The 19,015-nt window shown below is 47.1% G+C and overlaps 3 protein-coding genes across 11 annotated transcripts in view; 1 reads left to right on the top strand and 2 right to left on the bottom strand.

Annotated features, from left to right (window-relative positions):
- Window positions 1-327: 327 nt before the first annotated feature.
- LOC116076403 (transmembrane protein 198-like) lies at window positions 328-4,375 on the bottom strand. Of its 5 annotated transcripts, none has more exons than XM_031350170.1 (6): window positions 4,191-4,375; window positions 3,419-3,751; window positions 2,607-2,866; window positions 1,455-2,036; window positions 932-1,089; window positions 328-803 (listed from the first exon to the last, which is right to left on the bottom strand). In XM_031350170.1, the coding sequence occupies exons 3-6, from the start codon at window positions 2,827-2,829 to the stop codon at window positions 669-671; spliced, it is 1,098 nt and encodes a 365-aa protein (XP_031206030.1). In that variant the 5' UTR covers window positions 2,830-2,866; window positions 3,419-3,751; window positions 4,191-4,375; the 3' UTR covers window positions 328-668. The 5 variants fall into 5 exon arrangements, with proteins under 5 accessions (XP_031206030.1, XP_031206031.1, XP_031206032.1 ...); XM_031350171.1 differs by lacking the exon at window positions 4,191-4,375 and adding an exon at window positions 3,848-4,125; XM_031350172.1 differs by lacking the exons at window positions 3,419-3,751; window positions 4,191-4,375 and adding an exon at window positions 3,799-4,125.
- On the top strand, window positions 4,331-16,824 carry Dnajc14 (DnaJ heat shock protein family (Hsp40) member C14). Of its 3 annotated transcripts, XM_031350165.1 has the most exons (8): window positions 4,331-4,455; window positions 5,087-5,225; window positions 5,713-7,166; window positions 12,007-12,113; window positions 12,549-12,668; window positions 15,227-15,387; window positions 15,474-15,576; window positions 15,712-16,824. In XM_031350165.1, exons 3-8 carry the CDS (start codon window positions 5,757-5,759, stop codon window positions 15,920-15,922), a joined length of 2,112 nt encoding a protein of 703 aa, XP_031206025.1. In that variant the 5' UTR covers window positions 4,331-4,455; window positions 5,087-5,225; window positions 5,713-5,756; the 3' UTR covers window positions 15,923-16,824. The 3 variants fall into 3 exon arrangements, with proteins under 3 accessions (XP_031206025.1, XP_031206027.1, XP_031206024.1); XM_031350167.1 differs by lacking the exon at window positions 4,331-4,455 and having other exon boundaries at window positions 5,061-5,268; window positions 15,712-16,819; XM_031350164.1 differs by lacking the exon at window positions 4,331-4,455 and having other exon boundaries at window positions 5,061-5,225; window positions 15,712-16,819.
- Window positions 16,825-16,922: 98 nt separating this feature from the next.
- The window catches only part of Ormdl2 (ORMDL sphingolipid biosynthesis regulator 2), a 3,216-nt gene continuing 1,123 nt past the window's right edge, over window positions 16,923-19,015 (bottom strand). The window contains exons 2-4 of one of the 3 annotated variants that reach the window (XM_031350181.1): window positions 18,705-18,956; window positions 18,388-18,539; window positions 16,923-17,514 (exon numbers count right to left, since the gene is read on the bottom strand). In XM_031350181.1, coding sequence (XP_031206041.1) covers window positions 17,379-17,514; window positions 18,388-18,539; window positions 18,705-18,878 — 462 coding nt within the window. In that variant the 5' untranslated portion in view covers window positions 18,879-18,956 and the 3' untranslated portion in view covers window positions 16,923-17,378. Of the gene's footprint in view, window positions 17,515-18,387; window positions 18,540-18,704; window positions 19,003-19,015 lie in introns of all 3 variants that reach the window. The other 2 variants (XM_031350183.1, XM_031350182.1) reach the window with 2 other exon arrangements.

Consider the following 19,015-nt stretch of genomic DNA (forward strand, 5'->3'; position numbering starts at 1 on the left):
AGCCTGGTATACAAAGTGTGTTGCAGGACAGCTAGAGCTACACAAAGAAGCACTGTCTTGAAAAACAAAAACCCCAATCTAACGAAACAACAACAACAACAAAACGAACCCAAGCCAGGCAGTGGTGGGGCATGCCTTTAATCCCAGCACTTGGGAGGCAGAGGCAGGCGGATTTCTGAGTTCAAGGCCAGCCTGGTCTACAGAGTGAGTTCCAGGACAGCCAGGGCTATACAGAGAAGCCCTGTCTTGAAACCTTACCCAGCCAAAAAAAAACCCCAAAACCCAAAAAACCCAAAATGAACCCAAACCAAAAACCAAAACGCAAACACAAACAAAACAGGTATTTGGGAATGGGTTGTAGTACAGAACACTTGCCTACTATGGGCAACACTCTGGCTCCATCTCAGCATTACAGAAATTAATAAAAAGCTATTTGGGCACACCCTTGTCTCAGAGTCGGCGTCTCTAGGGCCAGGGCACTCCACCACTGGGTAGAGTGATTGTGCTTTGTCCTCCCTCTCATCTTTATAAGAATTTTCTATGCCTGTCTCTAAAGGGTTGTCTAGGCCTTGATTCCCATAATCTGTATGGGTCCTATGGGCTCAGGCCCTACCCACTTGGCAGTCTCCCGCCCTCACCAAGGGTATCGGTGTCCTTGGAGGTTAGGCTCAGGTCTGGGCAGAGTGAGGTGTGGTAAGCAGGAGAGTGGAGCTGCAGTCAGAATCCAGGTCCAGGATAGTGTGGGGGCCTGTGGCTTGAGTGCTTGGTACCAGCTCACACTCACGAAGACTCTGGAGATAACTCTAAATGGATACAGGATGGAGAGAGTAGAATAAAGGTTCTGGGTCAGAGCCCCTAGCTCATCCTGGTCATTGCCTGGTCACTACTATCCCCCCACCCTCCAACAAGGGTGTCTCACCCTCCTACTCACTGGAGCTGGACTGTGACCAGGGCTCCGGATATTGGGGGGAAACTGATTCCGATAGCTGCCCCCACAGAGTCCTGTCCCAGAAGGGTTCCGATGCCTCTTAGCCTCCTGCTGATGGATCCGAAGGAGCTGGAGATGCCTTTGCTGGTGGCTCAAGATCACTGTTGGGGAGGAGGCAGTACAAATTCAGGGGACTTCTTTAGGTCCAAAAGAACCATATGTTGTGGATCTCTCAAGCCTCAACTTCCCTTCAGTTATTGGATTTTCTTCTATAATTTTCTCTTATCCTTCTTTGGGATTCCTCTACCCTCTCATAACAGTCCTAAAATAACTGTGCCCTGCATCTCTCTCCTGGTGATTTTTCTTCTCATTCTACCCGGACTTCCTTTGGCTAGTTCAGCTTTAACTTTCCTTCAGTGCCCTGCCCTGTCTGAAGTGTGAATCCTCCCCAGTTCTCACCTCTCCATCGTCCCCTTCTAGAAGTAGGGGCAGGTTGGCTGCTTTTTGTACCATAGCATTAACTCACCATTGGTATGGCTTCCATGTTCCTCAGACATGAGTTTCCACTGGGCCAGTGTCCCAAGAGCCCCCAAGATTGGCCAGGTTCCCAGCAAGACCCAGCTATACCAGCAAAGAGGAAGCAACTGTGGAAGTGCCTGTAGGCGTTCACCCAGCCGAGTGCCCAGTGCCAGTCCTTCCAGGAAGTAGTCAGCACAGGCCACCAGCACCGCAGCACCTAGCAGCGCTGTGCCTAGGATTGTGAATGGGCGTGGCCACCGAAGTGTGAGCAGGGCTCCCAGCAGTGCCAGCCCCATCAGTCCACCGACTGGCACCCAGGCTGAGTGCGGCTGGTAGATGAGTTCAGTGCCCAGTAAGGTTCCAGTACCCAGGGTCAGCCCTAGCAGGAGACCAGTCAGAAAGAGCCCGACACTGCGCACCAGCATGGTGACCAGGCCGCAGAGGAGTCCGATGCCCAGCGCGATGCCTGCGCTCACCTCCAGGCTCAACTGTGTCTCTAGCACCCGCTCCTTATGGCACAGTAGGAAGATCACCAGGGCTCCTGACAGCAGACCGGAGAGAAACATCACTGCCTTGAAGCAGCGGTAGCCTAGGGAGGGAGGTAGGAGGCACTGAGAAGCAGAAAGGGGGTCCTACAGGGATGGTTCTGGTGTATTGGGAAAGAAGCAGCTAAACAGGGAGCAGAAGCCAGGTGTAGCACACCATGGGAACCTCAAGGGAAGGGGGAAGAGAAGTATAAACCCAGTGCTAGAAGGCAGGCACTCAGAAATCCTGAGGGGATAGGTAGAGAAACCAGGAGGCAGAGTGGATGCACCGTGGAGAGAAAGCAGGACAATATCTAGGTCCTCCAGCAACGGTGTATGGGGAATCACCACACAATGATCCAGATTCTGGGAATGGTTGAAACCTCTGGTAGGGAAGGATAAACTAGGAATGGAATTCTGAGGTAGGAGACAGAGGAAAAGCCCATAATGGAGGCAGAGGTGAGAGCCAGAGGGTATGGGCAAGCAGAGTGACAGGAAGCTGGGAGGCAGTGTGGAAAACTCTGAAGGTAGGCACCTCCTCACAGAGGAGGTGAAGTGGCCTGGGAGCATCATTCTTGAGGACAACAGTGTTAGGCAGCTGCCCCCCATCCCCAGGCCCTGGGTCCAGCCCTCACCAAAGCAGCAGTAGATGATTCCGAAGCAGCAGCAAAGGGCACACACAAGGGCAGGGGCCAGTTCAAGGCTGTCCTGGGCTTCCAAGACACATCTCAGGTCTGGAGGCTCTGGGAGTTGTTGATTAAAGGGCCTTGGGTAAGATGTTATAGTCAGAGGCAACGAGGCTTTCTCCATGGTAGAAGAGAAGAAGATGGTCACAGAATGGAAGGTTAGAGTAACCATTCATCCATCCATAGCTAACTGGCAGGGATTGGTAAGCCTGGAAGAGAGAAGAGGGCAGAGACTACAAATCTTGGGGATTCTGTACTTCTTTCTTTCTTTTTTTCGAGACAGGGTTTCTCTGTGTAGCCCTGGCTGTCCTGGAACTCACTCTGTAGACCAGGCTGGCCTCAAACTCAGAAATACCCGTCTCTGCCTCCCAAGTGCCGGGATTAAAGGCATGTGCCACCACTGCCCAGCTGTACTTCCATTTCTTTTGAAAAAATGACTTGTTCCAACTAAAAAGCAACTCCCCTCATCTGCAGTTGGGATTCAATACTAAGCAGGGTAGGGTTAATAAAGTGGGGAGAGGAAGGAGGAAAGGATGAGTCACCTTAGGGTCTCAGAACAACTGCTTACCACCCTGCAGGGCTGAGGAGAGCACAGGGGTGGTCACTGGCTGTAGGCAGCCTCCCCTGCCCCTCAAGGCCACTGTGGCCATTGCTCCCTCAACTCCTGCAAGTAGGAGCCCAAATCCTGTGAGCTAAATGCAATCCCCAAGGAAGAAAGGGACCAGACATTTAAAAGTTACAAACAAGGACTTAAGAGTCACCCAGTCAGCCTCTGTCCGGATCTTGAAGTCTTGGCTTCATGCCGAGATGGAGTTGTTGGGGAAAGCCGAATACAGCCAGTCCAAATCCCATGGCCCTACACGGAGTAAGCAGGCGCCTTGCCCACAGACATCTCCTCACATCTTGGTATCTACTTGCTACTCGCCTCAGACTTGCATGGGAATTGTTCCACCCACCCTCTCTCATCCAGGCACGCCTGGGCTGCCACTGGGATTTGATGCTGATCTGAAGGATCACTGAGGAGAGACTGGCATTGGGAGTAGGCTGGTGCCGATGCGCTTTCCTTCTGCTGCTCTTCTCAATCGCTTAAGAGTCTGGGACGAAAAACAAGGAGAGGTCAGGAAGGGTGTTAACTACTCACCACCCTGCACGGCTGAGGAGAGCAAAGGGGTGGAACTGCTTCCCTAGACCTCTAGCTTCATTCCAGCACAGAGATCCTAGGCGTAGGGGTGGCCGTTGGCCGCAGGCACCCCTTGGGCCACTGTACTCGTTGCTCTTTAAACTCAGGCTAGTCGGATCCCAAACCCAGAGAGCTAAAAGCAATTAGTTTAGGGGCGGGTGTTTGTGTTGGGGTGTGGGGGGGAAGGAGACCGGGAGTGTGTATGGGGGGCGGGAGGGGAGGGAGATGACATCACGGGGCGGGCCCCCTCAATCTTTACCTCTGTCTGTGGGGGAACCCAGGCTACCCACTTCTCTAATCTAGGACGAGGGACGCCCCCTAACCATAGCAATTAAGAGTTTTGTGATGCCCACCAAGACTAAGACGGAAGGTCTCTGAATGCTGAGGAGATTAATTAATAACTTGACGTTTTCAAAGCTCAAATGGGGTCTCAAAGCACCCGCTGGTCCAACTTGGTTTCTTCCACTTCCCAGAGAATTGGAGTATTGTCTTCTGGAGAACCGGGTGGTCGGGATCCGGGATACGCAGAAGGGTTTTTAACAAGAGCTGGGTGGGGGGCGTTCATGGGTGAAAAAACTTGTGGGACAAGACGGGCCCGGCAGAGACACTGACAGAACTGTAAGGCTTTAGGAGTGCAGAGAAGAGGTTCCATCAGGGTCTGCCAAGGGGTGGGGGAGCGTGCTGGCCTGTACCCAAAGCCTGCTATGTAAATGAGATGCAAAGCAGCATGCAGATGAGTGTGGGGTTCTGTTATACTGGGCTAGGTTCTGAACTCCGTGGAGCCAGATCCCCTAGCCGCACTTCCTGGCCCGGCCCTTGCGCCGCGTTCGCAGGGGGCAGATCAGCGGCGTGGAAGCTCGCCAGTTGGGTCCAGGAGAAGTGTCGCGTGTAGTTAGGGGGCTAGCTAGTCGGGGACACACTTCTCCGCTTCCTTTTGGCTGGACAGCCGACAGGGAAGGGTGTGGGCGAGCAGGGTCGCTGGCTCCTCGGCGTGCCCTGGGTATCTGCACGCCAAAGACGGTGTGTGGATCGGCGGCTGCCCTTCATCTCCGTTTCAGCAGTGACAAGGCATACAGTCCACAGGCTCGCTTAGACCGGGATCTGCGCGGCGGCGGAGGCCACTTTAAGGGGTGGGGCCGGATGCTCTAGCGCCGCCTCCTCGATTGACTCCGCACCAGCGGCGCAAGCTAGCGCCTCGGCCAACCGCTTTTCTCTTTCCTTCCCGTCTTTTCCCCGGTGACCCCGGAAGTGGAAGTAGGCGGCCGTGGCGGGGACGGAAGGCGGAAGCGGAGCGTGAGCGGGAGGCGGAGCCGGGGGAGCTGCTCTGGTAGCTCCCCCTGGCCTCAGGCGCAGCTGCTTGAGTGGGGAGGAGTTACCGCCGCGGTTCGGTACGTCGCCCTCGTCCCTGGTACCCGGTCGGTGGGTTCTCAGGTGATCCTTTGCAGGAGCACCTCGAAGCTCCGCCCTCAGCTTTTCCTCTCGATCTGCACGGTCCCCACCCTTTTCTGACAGACTGCGGCCTCCGTCTTTTAGCAGTCTTTTTTTTTTTCTAAGAGTAATCTCCCCACCGACCACACCCTTTGCGGCACCCCTCCTCCCCATTTCCCAGATTGAAGATGGTTAGCTTCTTGGGGAAAGAAGAAGTGAAAAAAAAAAAGATTTCAGGAGTAAGGGGGTTTCTGAGGTCCGGGTTGGTGCAAGCAGGTTTGTGGTCCGTCTAATTCACGTTTATTGTTAGGGTTAGCGAATATCCGACCCCAAAGAATTTTGAGCTAACACTGCCTGGGGAATGGGTACATTGAGCATTGTCATTTTGAGATTGTTTAACTCTTGGTTCTATTCTTGACCATTCCCAACTTGATATTTTTGTTACAGGCAATGATGGCAGTGACCTAAAATCCTCAGGAAGCCCCGGGGTCATGGCCCAGAAGCACCCGGGAGAAAGAGGGTTGTGTGGAGCCCACCACAGTGGTGGTTCCTCCCTCAGTACATCAGGATCCTCTGTGGACCCCGAAATACTTTCCTTCTCAGGACTCAGGGACTCGGCAAAGACTGCTCCTAATGGTACACGATGCCTCAAAGAGCACTCTGGCCCCAAGTACACACAGCCTCCAAACCCAGCCCACTGGTCGGATCCAAGCCATGGTCCTCCGAGGGGCCCAGGACCACCTAGGGAAGGAGGCTACCCTGATGAGAGCGAGACATGTTCAGAAGAGTCAGGAGTGGACCAGGAACTCTCAAGAGAGAATGAGACTGGGTACCCGGAGGATGGGAATCCTCCTTTTCTTTCCATTCCGTCTGCTTGTAACTGCCAGGGAAGCCCTGGAGTCCCTGAAGGGACTTACTCCGAGGAAGGAGATGGCTCTTCTAGCAGCCTTTGCCACCATTGCACCTCTCCAGCCTTGGGGGAAGAAGAAGAGTTAGAAGAAGAATACGATGATGAGGAACCTCTTAAATTTCCCAGTGATTTTTCACGTGCGTCTAGTGGAAAGAAACTCCCGTCCCGGAGGCAGAGGCACCGTTTTCTGACCAAGGAGGATGTTCGGGATAGTGGGCGCAGAGAACCCAAGGCCCCAGGTCGTCATCGGCTGGCCCGAAAACGAAGTCAGACAGATAAGCGCAGGGGCCTGGGGCTGTGGGGAGTAGAGGAACTATGCCAGCTTGGACAGGCAGGCTTCTGGTGGCTGATTGAACTTCTGGTATTGGTGGGAGAGTATGTGGAAACTTGTGGCCATCTCATTTACGCATGCAGGAAGCTGAAAGGCAGTGACCTGGACCTTTTTCGAGTCTGGGTGGGGGTCTGGGCTAGGAGATTGGGGGGCTGGGCCCGTGTGATGTCCCAGTTTCTAAGTCAGAGCTTCTTCTGTGTGGCAGGGCTGCTCACTCGTATTCTTAGGGTAGTGGGTGCTTTCCTCCTCCTGGCTCTAGCCCTCTTTTTGGGATGTCTACAGTTGGGCTGGAGGTTTTCAGTGGGACTGGGCAACCGGTTAGGCTGGAGGGATAAGACCGCTTGGTTGTTCTCTTGGCTGGATTCTCCAGCCTTGCATCATTGCTTGACTCTGCTGAGAGATAGCAGGCTGTGGCAGCGGCTGGTGAGATTAATACAGTGGGGCTGGCTGGAGCTGCCCTGGGTCAAGCAGAGGACTAAGAAACAGGGCAGTGCACCTGTAGCTAGCGGGCGATACTGCCAGCCTGAAGAGGAAGTGGCCCGGCTCTTGACCATGGCTGGGGTTCCTGAGGATGAACTAAACCCTTTCCATGTGCTGGGGGTTGAAGCCACAGCCTCTGATACTGAACTAAAGAAAGCCTACAGGCAGCTAGCAGTAATGGTGAGTATCCTTCCCTGCTTCTTGTTTCTTTTCCCATATTTTCTGTTCCAGTTTTTTAGGGAGTATAGAGTTGAGGGAAGGCGGGCAGGAGGCCAACTTGAAGCTGAAGGATTTCCTTCCTTTGTTTTATTTTGAGGTAGGGTTTCACCTTGTAGACAGACTAACCTGGAACTCATGATTTCTCCTGGCTCCATCTGTGAGTCCTATGATTTGCAGGTTTTGCTACCATTCCTAGCTAAGGGTAGAATTCTTACGAAAGAGTCATAGAAACATTTCTCTGACTAGGAATCTGACTTTTCTCCATCTTAAGTCTTTTGTTGTGAGGTGTTTTTTGGGGTGGGGGATGTAATATAAAAGGAAGGGCTAGACTTCCCTGCAGCAGCTAAGCGAAGGTCCTTTACTTAGGGCAGGGAGAGCCCTAGTCAGACAGCCCTTAGTTGTCGTCACCTGAACAAAGGCATGTTTGCTTTGTTTTGGGGTATGGCTTTGTATGAGGCCTGTGTAGCTCCAGCCAGCCTTGACTTTGGGATCTTCCTGCCTTTTCTTGGGGAAGGCTGTCCTTACACATGCAGCACCATGAATGGTAAAGGAGGAATTTAAAGAAACTATCTTTTTTAAGAGATTGATTTATTTTTATTTATATGAGTACACTGTAGCTGTCTTCAGACACACCAGAAGAAGGCATTAGATCCCATTACAGATGGCTGTGAGCCACCATGTGGTTGCTGGGAATTGAACTCAGGACCTCTGGAAGAGCAGTCAGTGCACTCAACCAGAGCCATCTCTCCAGCCCCCAAGAAACTATCTTTTTATTTTATTTTATTTTTTGTTTTTTTCGAGACAGGGTTTCTCTGTGTAGCCCTGGCTGTCCTGGAACTCACTCTGTAGACCAGACTGGCCTTGAACTCAGAAATCCACCTGCCTCTGCCTCCCAAGTGCTGAGATTAAAGGCGTGCGCAACCACTGCCCGGCTAGAAGCTATCTTTTTAAGAAAAACTTTTGATTCCTTGTTCCCCATCTCCCTTGTACACTCATCTCCCTGTGTGCTCTTGCAGCTTCCCACCTAAAACAACACACACACACACACCAAAGCATAGAAAATGTCTCGTTGTGGAAGTTGTAGTGTGTTCACAGTGTCCCACAGTATACCCCACTAACCACACATCTTCCCTTGGAAAAGTTCATTGCAGTGAGTTTGGTTTGCAGTCTCTGGCTTCTGTGACACCACCAATATTGAATCCTCACCAGGACTCCTCCCGGTTATCCTGTGACCTGGTGTCATGGAGATCCTGCTGCTTTGGATCAGCATGAACAGCCTTTTTATGTGCCCCAACAGTTCATAGATGATGTAGATTTTGGGGTGGATCAATTCTGGGTGACCTCTGTCCATACTGTCTATAGCCTACCACTACTGTGTGGTGGAAGGTAGCTCTTTGGGCATCTCCCCAGCCCCTGCATGGCAGTTGGCAGGTCTCTGGATGTCTGCTGACAAACCACTGCCATCAGCACAGTCCTGGGTCACTGTGATGACGTCTTTGTCACTCACCTCAGCACAGTAGCCAAAGGTCCCAGCCCAAGGCAAATCGGGAAGAAATCACCTTTTTAGGTTTATTTATGTGTACGAGTTTTGCTTCCACACATGTATATGCATCACATGTAGCCTGGTACCCAAACTGATCAGAAGAGTGTGTATCGCTTGGAGCTGGCGTTACTGTTGGTTGTGAGCCACTATGTAGGAACTGGTACTGAACCTGAGTCCTCTGCAAGAGCATCAAGTGTTTTTAGCACTGAGCCACCTCTCCAGCCCCAAAGGGAGATTTTTTACCATGGAGAAAATCTGCGTCTTCCTAGAGACCCAGTATGGGAGTGTTCAGGATGTGCATTTGAGTGGTTATTCCAGGACCAGGAAGAAAACAGCTTCTGCCTTCTTGTGGTATTGGGGAAGGAGTCCAGAGCCTTGTGTATGCTAGGCAGGTGCTCTCCCACCGAGGTACATACATTTTAACCTGGAGACAGGAATTTTAAGAACAAGAGTATGAAAGAGAAGAAAAAAGGAGCATAAATCAATAGAGAGAGATGTGTATCACACATGTACATAAGAAGATATGATTGGTTTTGTTAACCATGTAGGTAGGAGTTTTGATACACTATATAATTGAGGGAAGTTATCATTTTTGGCAGTGCTGGGGATCAGAGCCAACCTTGCTCACTCTAGACATGTACTCTATAACTCAGGTAAAGCCCCCAGCTCTGCTATTGCTATTTCTCTATGTACAAGTAAAACTACATTATGAATATGTATAAGTAATATGTATAAAATTGCACCTGAGGCCGACTGGGTCTGGATCATTAAAACATTGTGATTCTCAAATTACCATAGTGTGTGACATAAAAAGGAAAGGACACCCAAGGCTTTCCTTGACAATTAAAGGTACAGGAAGAACTCAAACTGATAATTAGCAAGGAAATAAATTTGGCGGGAAATGCATTCCTTGGTGGATTACTTGGGATATTCCAATTACTTTTCTTCCTCAAATTGGTACTGATAGTAGTAGAACCCCTTTGTTTCACCTTCAGAACTTTTACCAGATATCTTCTCTTGGGCAATATCATTCTTTTTTTTTTTTTTTTTTTTTTTTGACAGGGTTTCTCCATGTATCCCTGGCTGTCCTGGAACTCACTCTGTAGACCAGGCTGGCCTTAAACTCAGAAATCCGCCTGTCTCTGCCTCCCAAGTGCTGGGATTAAAGGTGTGTACCACCACCGCTTGGCCTAGGTAATATCATTCTTACAAACAATTTTGTTTTCCAACTTCTCTTGGAGTAGTTGTCCCATCCTTCATGTACCTGGCTCTACCACAAAGATCTCTCTTGTTCTGGGATAGAATTTCTGTTGACTTTTCTTATATAACCTAGGCTCCAGTATGAATATGTTTATTCGTATTCATATGAAGCTTTTATATTAGCTTGAGACTGTGAAGTCTAAAAGCATCCTTTGTGTTTGGTACTCATGTGTGTGCTTCTGGGCAGTGCAGATGGGAACAGTCGGGATGCTGTAGGAAGATGGATTGCTGACAGAGCATACAGAAAGGCTGAGATGGTAGACCTTCAGTTCTGGAGCAGAGAGGCAGACTAGTAGAAGGCTTCAGATAAAGGCTCTCAGTTATTTTTTTTTATTGCTGCAAACTTACAAAAGAAAACATTTATTTGGGGGCTTGCTTATGGTTTCAGAGAGTAAGTCTAACACCGTCATGGCGGGGAGCATGGCAGCAGGAAGGTATGGTGCTGGAGCAGTAGCTGAGAGCTTACATCTGATCTGAGCTGGGGGAGAGTCAGGGAAGTGGGAGCAGAGAGAGGGGAGACTGGCTTTGAACTCATGGCTCTACTGCTTTATCATCCAGAGTGCTGGGATTATAGGAATGAGCTTATACTTCCAACTTTGGATAAGAAAATTTGAAGTTGGAAACAGATGAGCTTGAAGGTATAACATATTGGAAACTTTTTTTTTTGTGATCACTCAGCCATCTTTCATTTAATCATCTGACTTACAAAAGTTGGAAACTTTTATATTAAGACTGCTAATATGGCTGGGTGGTGGTGGCACACACCTTTAATCCCAGCACTTGGGAGGCAGAGGCAGGTGGATTTCTGAGTTCAAGGCCAGCCTGGTCTACAGAGTGAGTTCCAGGACAGCCAGGGCTACACAGAGAAACCCTGTCTCAAAAAAACAAAAACCAAAAACCAAAAAAAAGAAACCAACAAAAAAAAGACTTCTAATAAAACTAAATGCAAGGGCTTTAAATGTCAGGTAGGGTGACTGGTAAGCCTGTTTGTCTGGGGCTAAGGAGTTTACTTATACACAGGATAGTTCAGAAGAACCAGGATGGTAGATCACCCTAGAGCCAGATACTTTATATGGGAATTTTGTGTGTGTTGTATTGTATGTGAAATGTGTTGCACACATGGGGTGGGGTGGGGCCGGAGGACAATTTCAGGTATTGGTCCTTGCCTTCCACCTTGTGTAGACAAATTCTCTGTTCTTTCTATTGCTTATGCCAGGCAAGCTGGCTTCTGAGGATTCTCTTGTCTGCGTTCCATCTCCTTGTAGGAATGCTAAGATTATAGAGGTTTGATCTATGTATGCATAGTCCTGCTTTTATGTGGGTATGGGGATTTGAACTCAGGTCCTAATGCTTGCATAGCAAGAACTTTTACCCACTGAGCCATCTCTCCATTTCTTCATCTATATTTTTACTTAATCCTCTTAAAAATCTATAACAGATAAAAATATTTAAGGCCATACAACTTAAAAGGAAAGCCTGGATTTAAACTCAGATCTCTCTGCAAAGCTAGAGTAATTGACCATTAAACTATATTGATTCTCCAAAGGATAATGAAAGAGAACTCTTTGATAGAAGAATATCTGTGATGGCTTAGTGTAGTCAGGAGCATGTGCTTGTAGGGGACCTAGGGTCAGCTCCCAGCACTCGTGCTGGACAGCTGCAGCTACCTACAGCTTCAACTCCAGCAGGATCTGTTACCTCTTAAAAATCTTAAGAAAAGATAAGGGGCTGGATTGATGGTTTAGAGGTTAGAGGTTGCTCATGCAGAACACAAAAGTTCAGTTCCCAGGATTCACAGTGGCTCACAACTGTCTATAACTCCCATTCTTGAGGATCTGACACCTCTTTCTGACCTTTGTGGGCACCAAGCACACACATGGTACATATGTACACACACACACACATACACACACATATAAACACACGCGCGCGCACGTGTGAGACCTGAGATGGGGGTGGGTTGGAATGGATTTGTGATGAAATTTGTATTTTGTGTAGGTCCATCCTGATAAAAATCACCATCCACGGGCTGAGGAGGCCTTCAAAGTTTTGCGGGCGGCTTGGGACATTGTCAGCAACCCAGAGAGGCGGAAGGAATATGAGATGTGAGTTTGAAATGGGACATTTAGGTGAAGTAGATGGAAAATTCTCTATTGGAAGGTTCTGGACTTGTGGGTGGAGGCTGTCAGGCAGAAAGAACTTAAATTTTTATTTTAACTTAGCCAGCAGCCTCTACAGCAGTGGTTCTCAACCTGTGGGTCATTAGCTCCCAACAACCATTTTGTAAGGGTTGAATATCAGATATCCTGCATATCAGATATTTATATATTTCATTATTAATATATTACCTAACAGAAACAAAATTATACTTATAAAGTAGCAATAAAAATAATGTTATGGTTGGGGATCACCACAACATGAGGAGCTGTGTTAAAGGGCCACAGCGTTGGGAAGTTGAGAACCACTGCTCTAGAGGCACCCAGATCCGTCTCTCCTTGTGCCTTAATACCCTCTGACTTACAAAGCCTTTCTCCTTTTAGGAAACGAATGGCAGAGAATGAGCTCAGCCGGTCAGTGAATGAGTTTCTGTCGAAGCTACAAGATGACCTCAAGGAGGCAATGAATACTATGATGTGCAGCAGATGCCAAGGAAAGCACAGGTATGAAACAGGGTGACAGGCACACGGCAGCTACACTCAGGGGTTAGGTAACCAAGACCTTCCTGGGGGTACAGGCTGTGACCCCCAAGGCTTCTGGTTTTTCCTACTACTGAGCAATCGAGGGTTTAGGGCTGGAGAGATGACTCCAGGTTAGAGCACTTGTTCTTTTCCCGGAGGATCCAATTCTGGCTCTCAGCATTTACAACAGGTGATTCACAACTGTCTGCAGCTCTAGCTCTAGCCACACACCTCTGGCTCTGTGGGCATTTACAGTCATGCACATGCTCATAGGCACACATACACATAACTTAAAAATGATAAAAACAGGGCTGGACAGTGGTGGCGCACGCCTTTAATCCCAGCACTTGGGAGGCAGAGGCAGGCGGATTTCTGAGTTCGAGGCCAGCCTGATCTACAGAGTGAGTTCCAGGACAGCCAGGGCTATTCAGAGAAACCCTGTCTTGAAAAAGAACAACAACAGCCCCACCCCCAAAAAAGATAAAATCAAATCTTCAAAACAAAAAAGATTGGGGCTGGAGATATAGCTCAGTGGTTAAGAGCACTGACTGTTCTTTCAGGGGATCCATGTTTAATTTCTAGCAACTATGTGGTAGCCTACAACCATCTATAACACCATTCTTAAGTGATCTGATGCCCAGTGTCCTTTTTTGGCCTTTAAGGGCACCAGATATGCATATGGTACACAGATGAACAAACACTCATACACATTAAAATACAATTTAAAAACAAAGTAAAATATGGTACCTGAGTCCATCCATTTAAAAAAAAAAAAAAATCAAAGTCCTTAGAACTAGAGTTACAGATGGTCATGAGCCACTATGTGGGTGCTAGGAATCAAAACTATGTCTTCTGCAAGAGAAACAAGTGCTCTCTTAATTGCTGAGCCATCTCTCTAGCTCCTGAATTAAAAAAAAAATCTTTAAAATTACACTTACTTATGTGTGTACATTTGCTTGCTTGCTTGTGTGTGTGTGTGTGTATGTACATAGAGGTGTACATGTGTGCATGTGTAGAAGTCCCAGGACAACTTGTTGGAGTTTTCTTCTTTGGCCACATGGACCCTAGTGGATTGAACTATGTTCATCAAGCTTAGTGACACATACTTTTTCCACTGAGCCATCTCACTAGCCCAAATTTTTATAGTTATAGAACAAAATTCATAAAACAAGTATTTACAATTTTTTAATGATTTATGTGTATATTAATATTTTGACTGCATGTATATATATGTCTCATGTGTGTCTGGTAATTGCAGAGGTCAGAAGAGGAGGATCTCCTGCAATTGGAGTTATAGATGGCTGTGAGCCCTCATATCAATGCTGGGAACTAGGCCTGGATCCTTGGCAAGTGCTCTTAACCCCCTAACCATCTTTCCAACCCCTTGAGATATTTTTACCTGCATTGGTGGGAATGTCAGGTTGGCCTCACATGTAATGTGATGACATTCTTAACTTCTGAGTTGGTGGAAGCTAGTGTGTATTAGTACATTCCAGAAGAGCTTACCTAATATTCACAAGGCTGTGAGGTGAAACACAGGTGGCGAGAGGGTAGCTATCAAAGAGTGAAGATAGTCTAAGATATTTTGCCTAAAGACCTGCAATATTCAGATTCCATAGTCAGTATTAGTTCTAATCAGTCACCTTTGTATAGTCTTTATCTTAGGTGTGGCCTTTGGGTGTGTGTGTTATATAATAAGCACTAAGAAAAAAAGGGTTTGAAAGGCCTTACCTTTTTGAGGATTTATAGGTAGTTAATGGTTGTTGGAAAAGAGACAATTTCTTAAGCTGTACAGTCACTGATAAGGTGCCCATGACCCTGTAAGCAGCCTCATAACATTGACTAGGTCACTCTCTATCTCCCAACAAAGGACAGGACATGAAAACAGAACAGTAGTTTTAAAGTGTAACGGGAATGGGAGGGAGAAAAAGAGAAGTAATAGGGGGTGCATAGGATCAAAATACACTGTATATATGTATGAAAATATAGTCAAACTATTTTTGTCTATAATTGTTATATGCTGATAAAAACAAAGAAAAACATAGCTTAGATAAAGAAATATGGAAGCAGAGTGTGGAAACATATCCTTGTAATACCAGCACTTGGGATTTTAAGGTAAGCTACACAACAAGAACTCAAAATAAGAGAGTTGAAGGCAGCAGGTATTACCGCTGAATAAAGATAACTTTAATGATTGGGCCATTTTTGTCAGTAATGAACATTTGAAAAGTATTGAGGAGGGGCAGGTAAGATGGCTCAGTGGTTAAGAGCACTGACTGTTCTTCCGGCGGTCCTGAGTTCAAATTCCAGCAACCACAATGGTGGCTCATAACCATCTATAATGAGATTTGATACCCTCTTCTGATGCGTTTGAAGACAGCTACAGTGTACTTAAGTCTTTGGGCCAGAGCAAGCAGGGACTGAGTAAGCGAGGCCAACTGGAGTGGGCTGGAGCAAGCAGGACCAAATCTTTAAAAAAATAAAAAATAAAAAGAAATAAAAAATGAAAAGTACTAAGGAGTTATTGTGTTGGGTTGCAGGAGGTTTGAAATGGACCGGGAACCCAAGAGTGCCAGATACTGTGCTGAGTGCAACAGGCTACATCCTGCTGAGGAAGGAGACTTCTGGGCAGAGTCAAGCATGTTGGGCCTTAAGATAACCTACTTTGCCCTGATGGACGGAAAGGTGTATGACATCACAGGTACACTTCTGACCTCTAAATACAAGGTTTTATTTCTTCATCTCCTTTGCTATGAATTAATGTTTTGGGTAATTCTCTATTTGCAGAGTGGGCTGGATGCCAGCGTGTAGGCATCTCCCCAGATACCCACAGAGTTCCTTACCACATCTCCTTTGGCTCTCGGGTCCCGGGCACCAGTGGCCGGCAGAGGTAGGAGATACTTCTCTCACTTGCCTGCTGTCAGCTGCCTTGCTTTCTAGGAAGTTTGGGAACTGAGTCGGTGTGTGGTTAATTTTGGTAGCCGACTATATTGTCTTCTACCTCATCATATCTTTTTTCCCTCAGGGCCACTCCAGAGTCCCCTCCTGCGGACCTGCAGGATTTCCTGAGCCGGATCTTTCAAGTACCTCCAGGGCCGATGTCCAATGGGAACTTCTTTGCCGCACCTCACCCTGGCCCTGGGACCACTTCGACCTCCAGGCCCAACAGTTCAGTACCCAAGGGAGAAGCCAAACCTAAACGGCGGAAGAAAGTGAGGCGGCCCTTCCAACGATGACACCCCTTCTCTTCCTCCTCAGATCAATGTCAGGGAGTCAAAAGGGCTGTGTACAGCACAGGATGGAATTTGATTTATCTTAAAATACTTCAAAAAGGGAAACATTTTAAATTGTTCACTCAGTACTTAGAGGAAGCCCATGACCTCTTCTCCCTCTTCCCCATCACCCAGGAACTGAATCTTGTTTTCTGACAATACCAAAGAAATAGGAGGTGGCTAGAGCAAAGAACTTAGGGCCTGGACCTAGTCCAGACAATATGTTTCTGTGGTGTGGGAACTGGGGATTTCTCTGGGGTCTGTATGCCTTTATCTTACCATTTGCTCTTAGAGCAGATGAAACACACCCCCTTTAAATGAGTGTATCTTATTTCTCAACCCATTTCAGGGGTTCTCCCCTCCCCCTTTACCCTGATATACTAGCGAAAAGAAAAAGCATGTAGCCCTAATTTTGGAGATACAGAACTCAAGAGTGGAAACTGATTTTTTCCTCTGACTTTCACTCCATGGGTAAGCCACCTAACTTCAGGCTGCTTGTTGCAAGGATGGCCAAAATTAATTAATTTTTAAAAAGCAGATTTATGCCCTGTGCCCTTGGGTGAGGGGGAAGGATAGAGGGGTTCCCAGAGGACTCCTTGTTAGCCAAGGGTTTGTATTTTTTTAAGTTTGTTCATATTTGTATGTACATATCTATTTAAAGCCAGGGGATTATCTTTCTATAAATATATAACTGGCAACTTACATCTTCCTTCTCTTCTTTACCCATGTAGCTGGGAGTCAGTCCTTTTCTGTTTTCTTTTGTAGATAGGGTCTTACTATGTAGACCAGGCTGGACTCTAGCATTCAGTGACTCTTTTGCCTCCGCCTCCCGAGGGCTAATATTATAGGCATGTGCCTCCACACCTCACTTGTGAGTCCTTTTTTTCTTATTTGAGAATTCTTTCCTTGCTCTTAGCTGTGAGTAAAAGGTACCCCTTATTGGACCAAAGGAGTAGTGACAAAATTTTGCTTAAAAGTTTTTTTATAGTAAGTTAGCATTTTGTATTTTTTTCCTCAGCATTATGAGAACATCTCTTTGTCCTTACTCATCAAATTTCAGCCATAACTGAAAGACTTTTTTTTTAAAAGAAAAATATACAGCAAAACAGAACTTGAAGTTGGTAGGTTTAAAAGATATGGAAAAACATAATCACCAGAAAAGCTGCCCAAACATAGATAAAGGAGAGTGAGTGGTAGGGCCCTTAACCGCATCCACCTTTCCTGATTCAGAGAATCTTGACCCTAGTAAGTCTGGGCCCAGGAACCCCGTTTTCCAGCTTCTTCCTTCCTGGAGTTTAGAAAGGTTTATCTTATCTCTCAGGCTTCCAAGATACAGAAGGTAGTGTGGAGAGGGAAAACATCATACATTAGTTCCAGTGCCCGCCTTCCCTCAATGCCTGCAGAACTAGCAACCCATCATTTAGTATTTGTTGATTCCAAAGAGACGAACCCCATGGAACTGGGGTAGCTTAGGCAGCAGTACGCTGAGCAGTGAGGCAGTGTTGATGAGGAAATGAGCAGCATCATACTTGGTGTAGAAGCTGGCCAGTAGGTAGCTAGGGAGAAAAAAATTAGGATGACTGAGGTTGGCCTCCCACATCCACAAGTGACTTTCTTTTCTATTTTGAACTACTAGTTTTATTGCATGTAGTTCAAAATTATTCCATCAATGGTATTTAATGAAGTTCAGGATATAATCAAAAGGCATCTTTAACTAGAGATGATAAATCAGTTTATTAATGGTTAATGATAAACTGCAAATGACAGTCAGACTATATGACTTTTGGAGCCCTTTTTTGCTTCCTTTCTCCAAGTCCGTTTTACTTTTTAACCATTAATATACATTCTGCCTTTACCTTCTTGCTTTCTTTTGGGACTGTAAAATCACTTGGCTTTAGTTAGGAGTCTTGTTTATCTTCAGTCCCTTCTCCCTTTCCTTAATGCCACGGAACCAGCAAGGAATGCCTGACTGCTGACTTGTACTTTATAATGCAGGCTTAGGACTCATATACTTGTGTGTGTGTGAACATAAGTACATGGTTAAGTGTGTGTACACATGGAGACCAGAGGTCAACATGAGTCTTCATGAGTTGTTTTCCACCTTTTTTTTTTTTTTTTTTTTTTTTTTTTTTTTTTTTTTTTGTCCCTGAGCCAGGGTTGCTTTCTGACTCTGAAGTGCAGCAGTTTGGCTAAATTGGCCAGCAAGCCCTAGGGATCTTCCTGCTTCTAACTCTTCAGTGCTGGGGTTATAGGCACCCATGGTTGTACGTAGCCACATCTGGCTTTTACATAAGTGCAAAGGATTCAACTCAAGTCCTTATCCTTTGTGGTAAGCACTTGACTGACTAAACCATTTCACCAACCCCTAGTACCTTTTCCCTGGTTAGTAGCGCCACTTCTAACCCAGATTTCCTCCACCCCAGACTCACAGCACAATAGGAGAGATGCTGAGGAACTTTCGTGAGGATGTGAACTGCAGTCCATAGTCCATCTGTTCCCAATGTGTCAAGAGCCGAGCCTTTCCTTGGTCAGGGGTCTCAAAGGGTGTCCCTTTGACTGTATGCAGGAAGATATACATTGCCTGGGAAGAGGGAAGGGAAGTGTAAGGGGTGGAAAGTAGTCCTTTGGGGCAAGAGTCACACTAAGATCCCAAAAGGAAGACATCAATTCCCAAACACTTGGTGTTTTTATTTCATTTTGGTTGGGTTAGACCTGGGTTGGGTACAGGGTATGGTTTAGTGCTCACCAAGTTATGGATGACGTTGGTCAGGGTCCAGACAACAGGAATGCTGAAGAAAGGGATGCTGAGGAGAACCACATGCAGCAGTCCTACCAAGATGATGTAGGCCAGCCAGATGCCACGACTGTTCATCACTCGAGTGTTGGGGTTTACTTCGCTGTGTGCCACCCCCACATTCATCCTACCACAGTGAGGGATCAGGCAGGAGTCCAATTCAATTTCCTCATTACCCGATTGAGCTTGCAACCCAGTTGTCTCCTGAAAAGCCAAAATCCCCTCAAGTCTTGGTAATGAAAGGATTTCCCTATCATGCAAAA

Source organism: Mastomys coucha, unplaced genomic scaffold (genome assembly GCF_008632895.1).
Source record: "Mastomys coucha isolate ucsf_1 unplaced genomic scaffold, UCSF_Mcou_1 pScaffold4, whole genome shotgun sequence".
NCBI classification, from domain to species: domain Eukaryota; kingdom Metazoa; phylum Chordata; class Mammalia; order Rodentia; family Muridae; genus Mastomys; species Mastomys coucha.

Excerpts from the sequence above, each read along its gene's own strand:
- LOC116076403 (XM_031350170.1), bottom strand. The coding sequence starts at position 2,829 with ATGGTTACTCTAACCTTCCATTCTGTGACCATCTTCTTCTCTTCTACC. Across the intron at positions 2,037-2,606 it reads AATCATCTACTGCTGCTTTG|GCTACCGCTGCTTCAAGGCA; the intron begins GTGAGGGCTGGA and ends CTCCCTCCCTAG. Across the intron at positions 1,090-1,454 it reads ACATGGAAGCCATACCAATG|TGATCTTGAGCCACCAGCAA; the intron begins GTGAGTTAATGC and ends CCTCCCCAACAG.
- Dnajc14 (XM_031350165.1), top strand. The coding sequence starts at position 5,757 with ATGGCCCAGAAGCACCCGGGAGAAAGAGGGTTGTGTGGAGCCCACCAC. Across the intron at positions 12,114-12,548 it reads AGGCGGAAGGAATATGAGAT|GAAACGAATGGCAGAGAATG; the intron begins GTGAGTTTGAAA and ends TTCTCCTTTTAG. Across the intron at positions 12,669-15,226 it reads AGATGCCAAGGAAAGCACAG|GAGGTTTGAAATGGACCGGG; the intron begins GTATGAAACAGG and ends GTTGGGTTGCAG.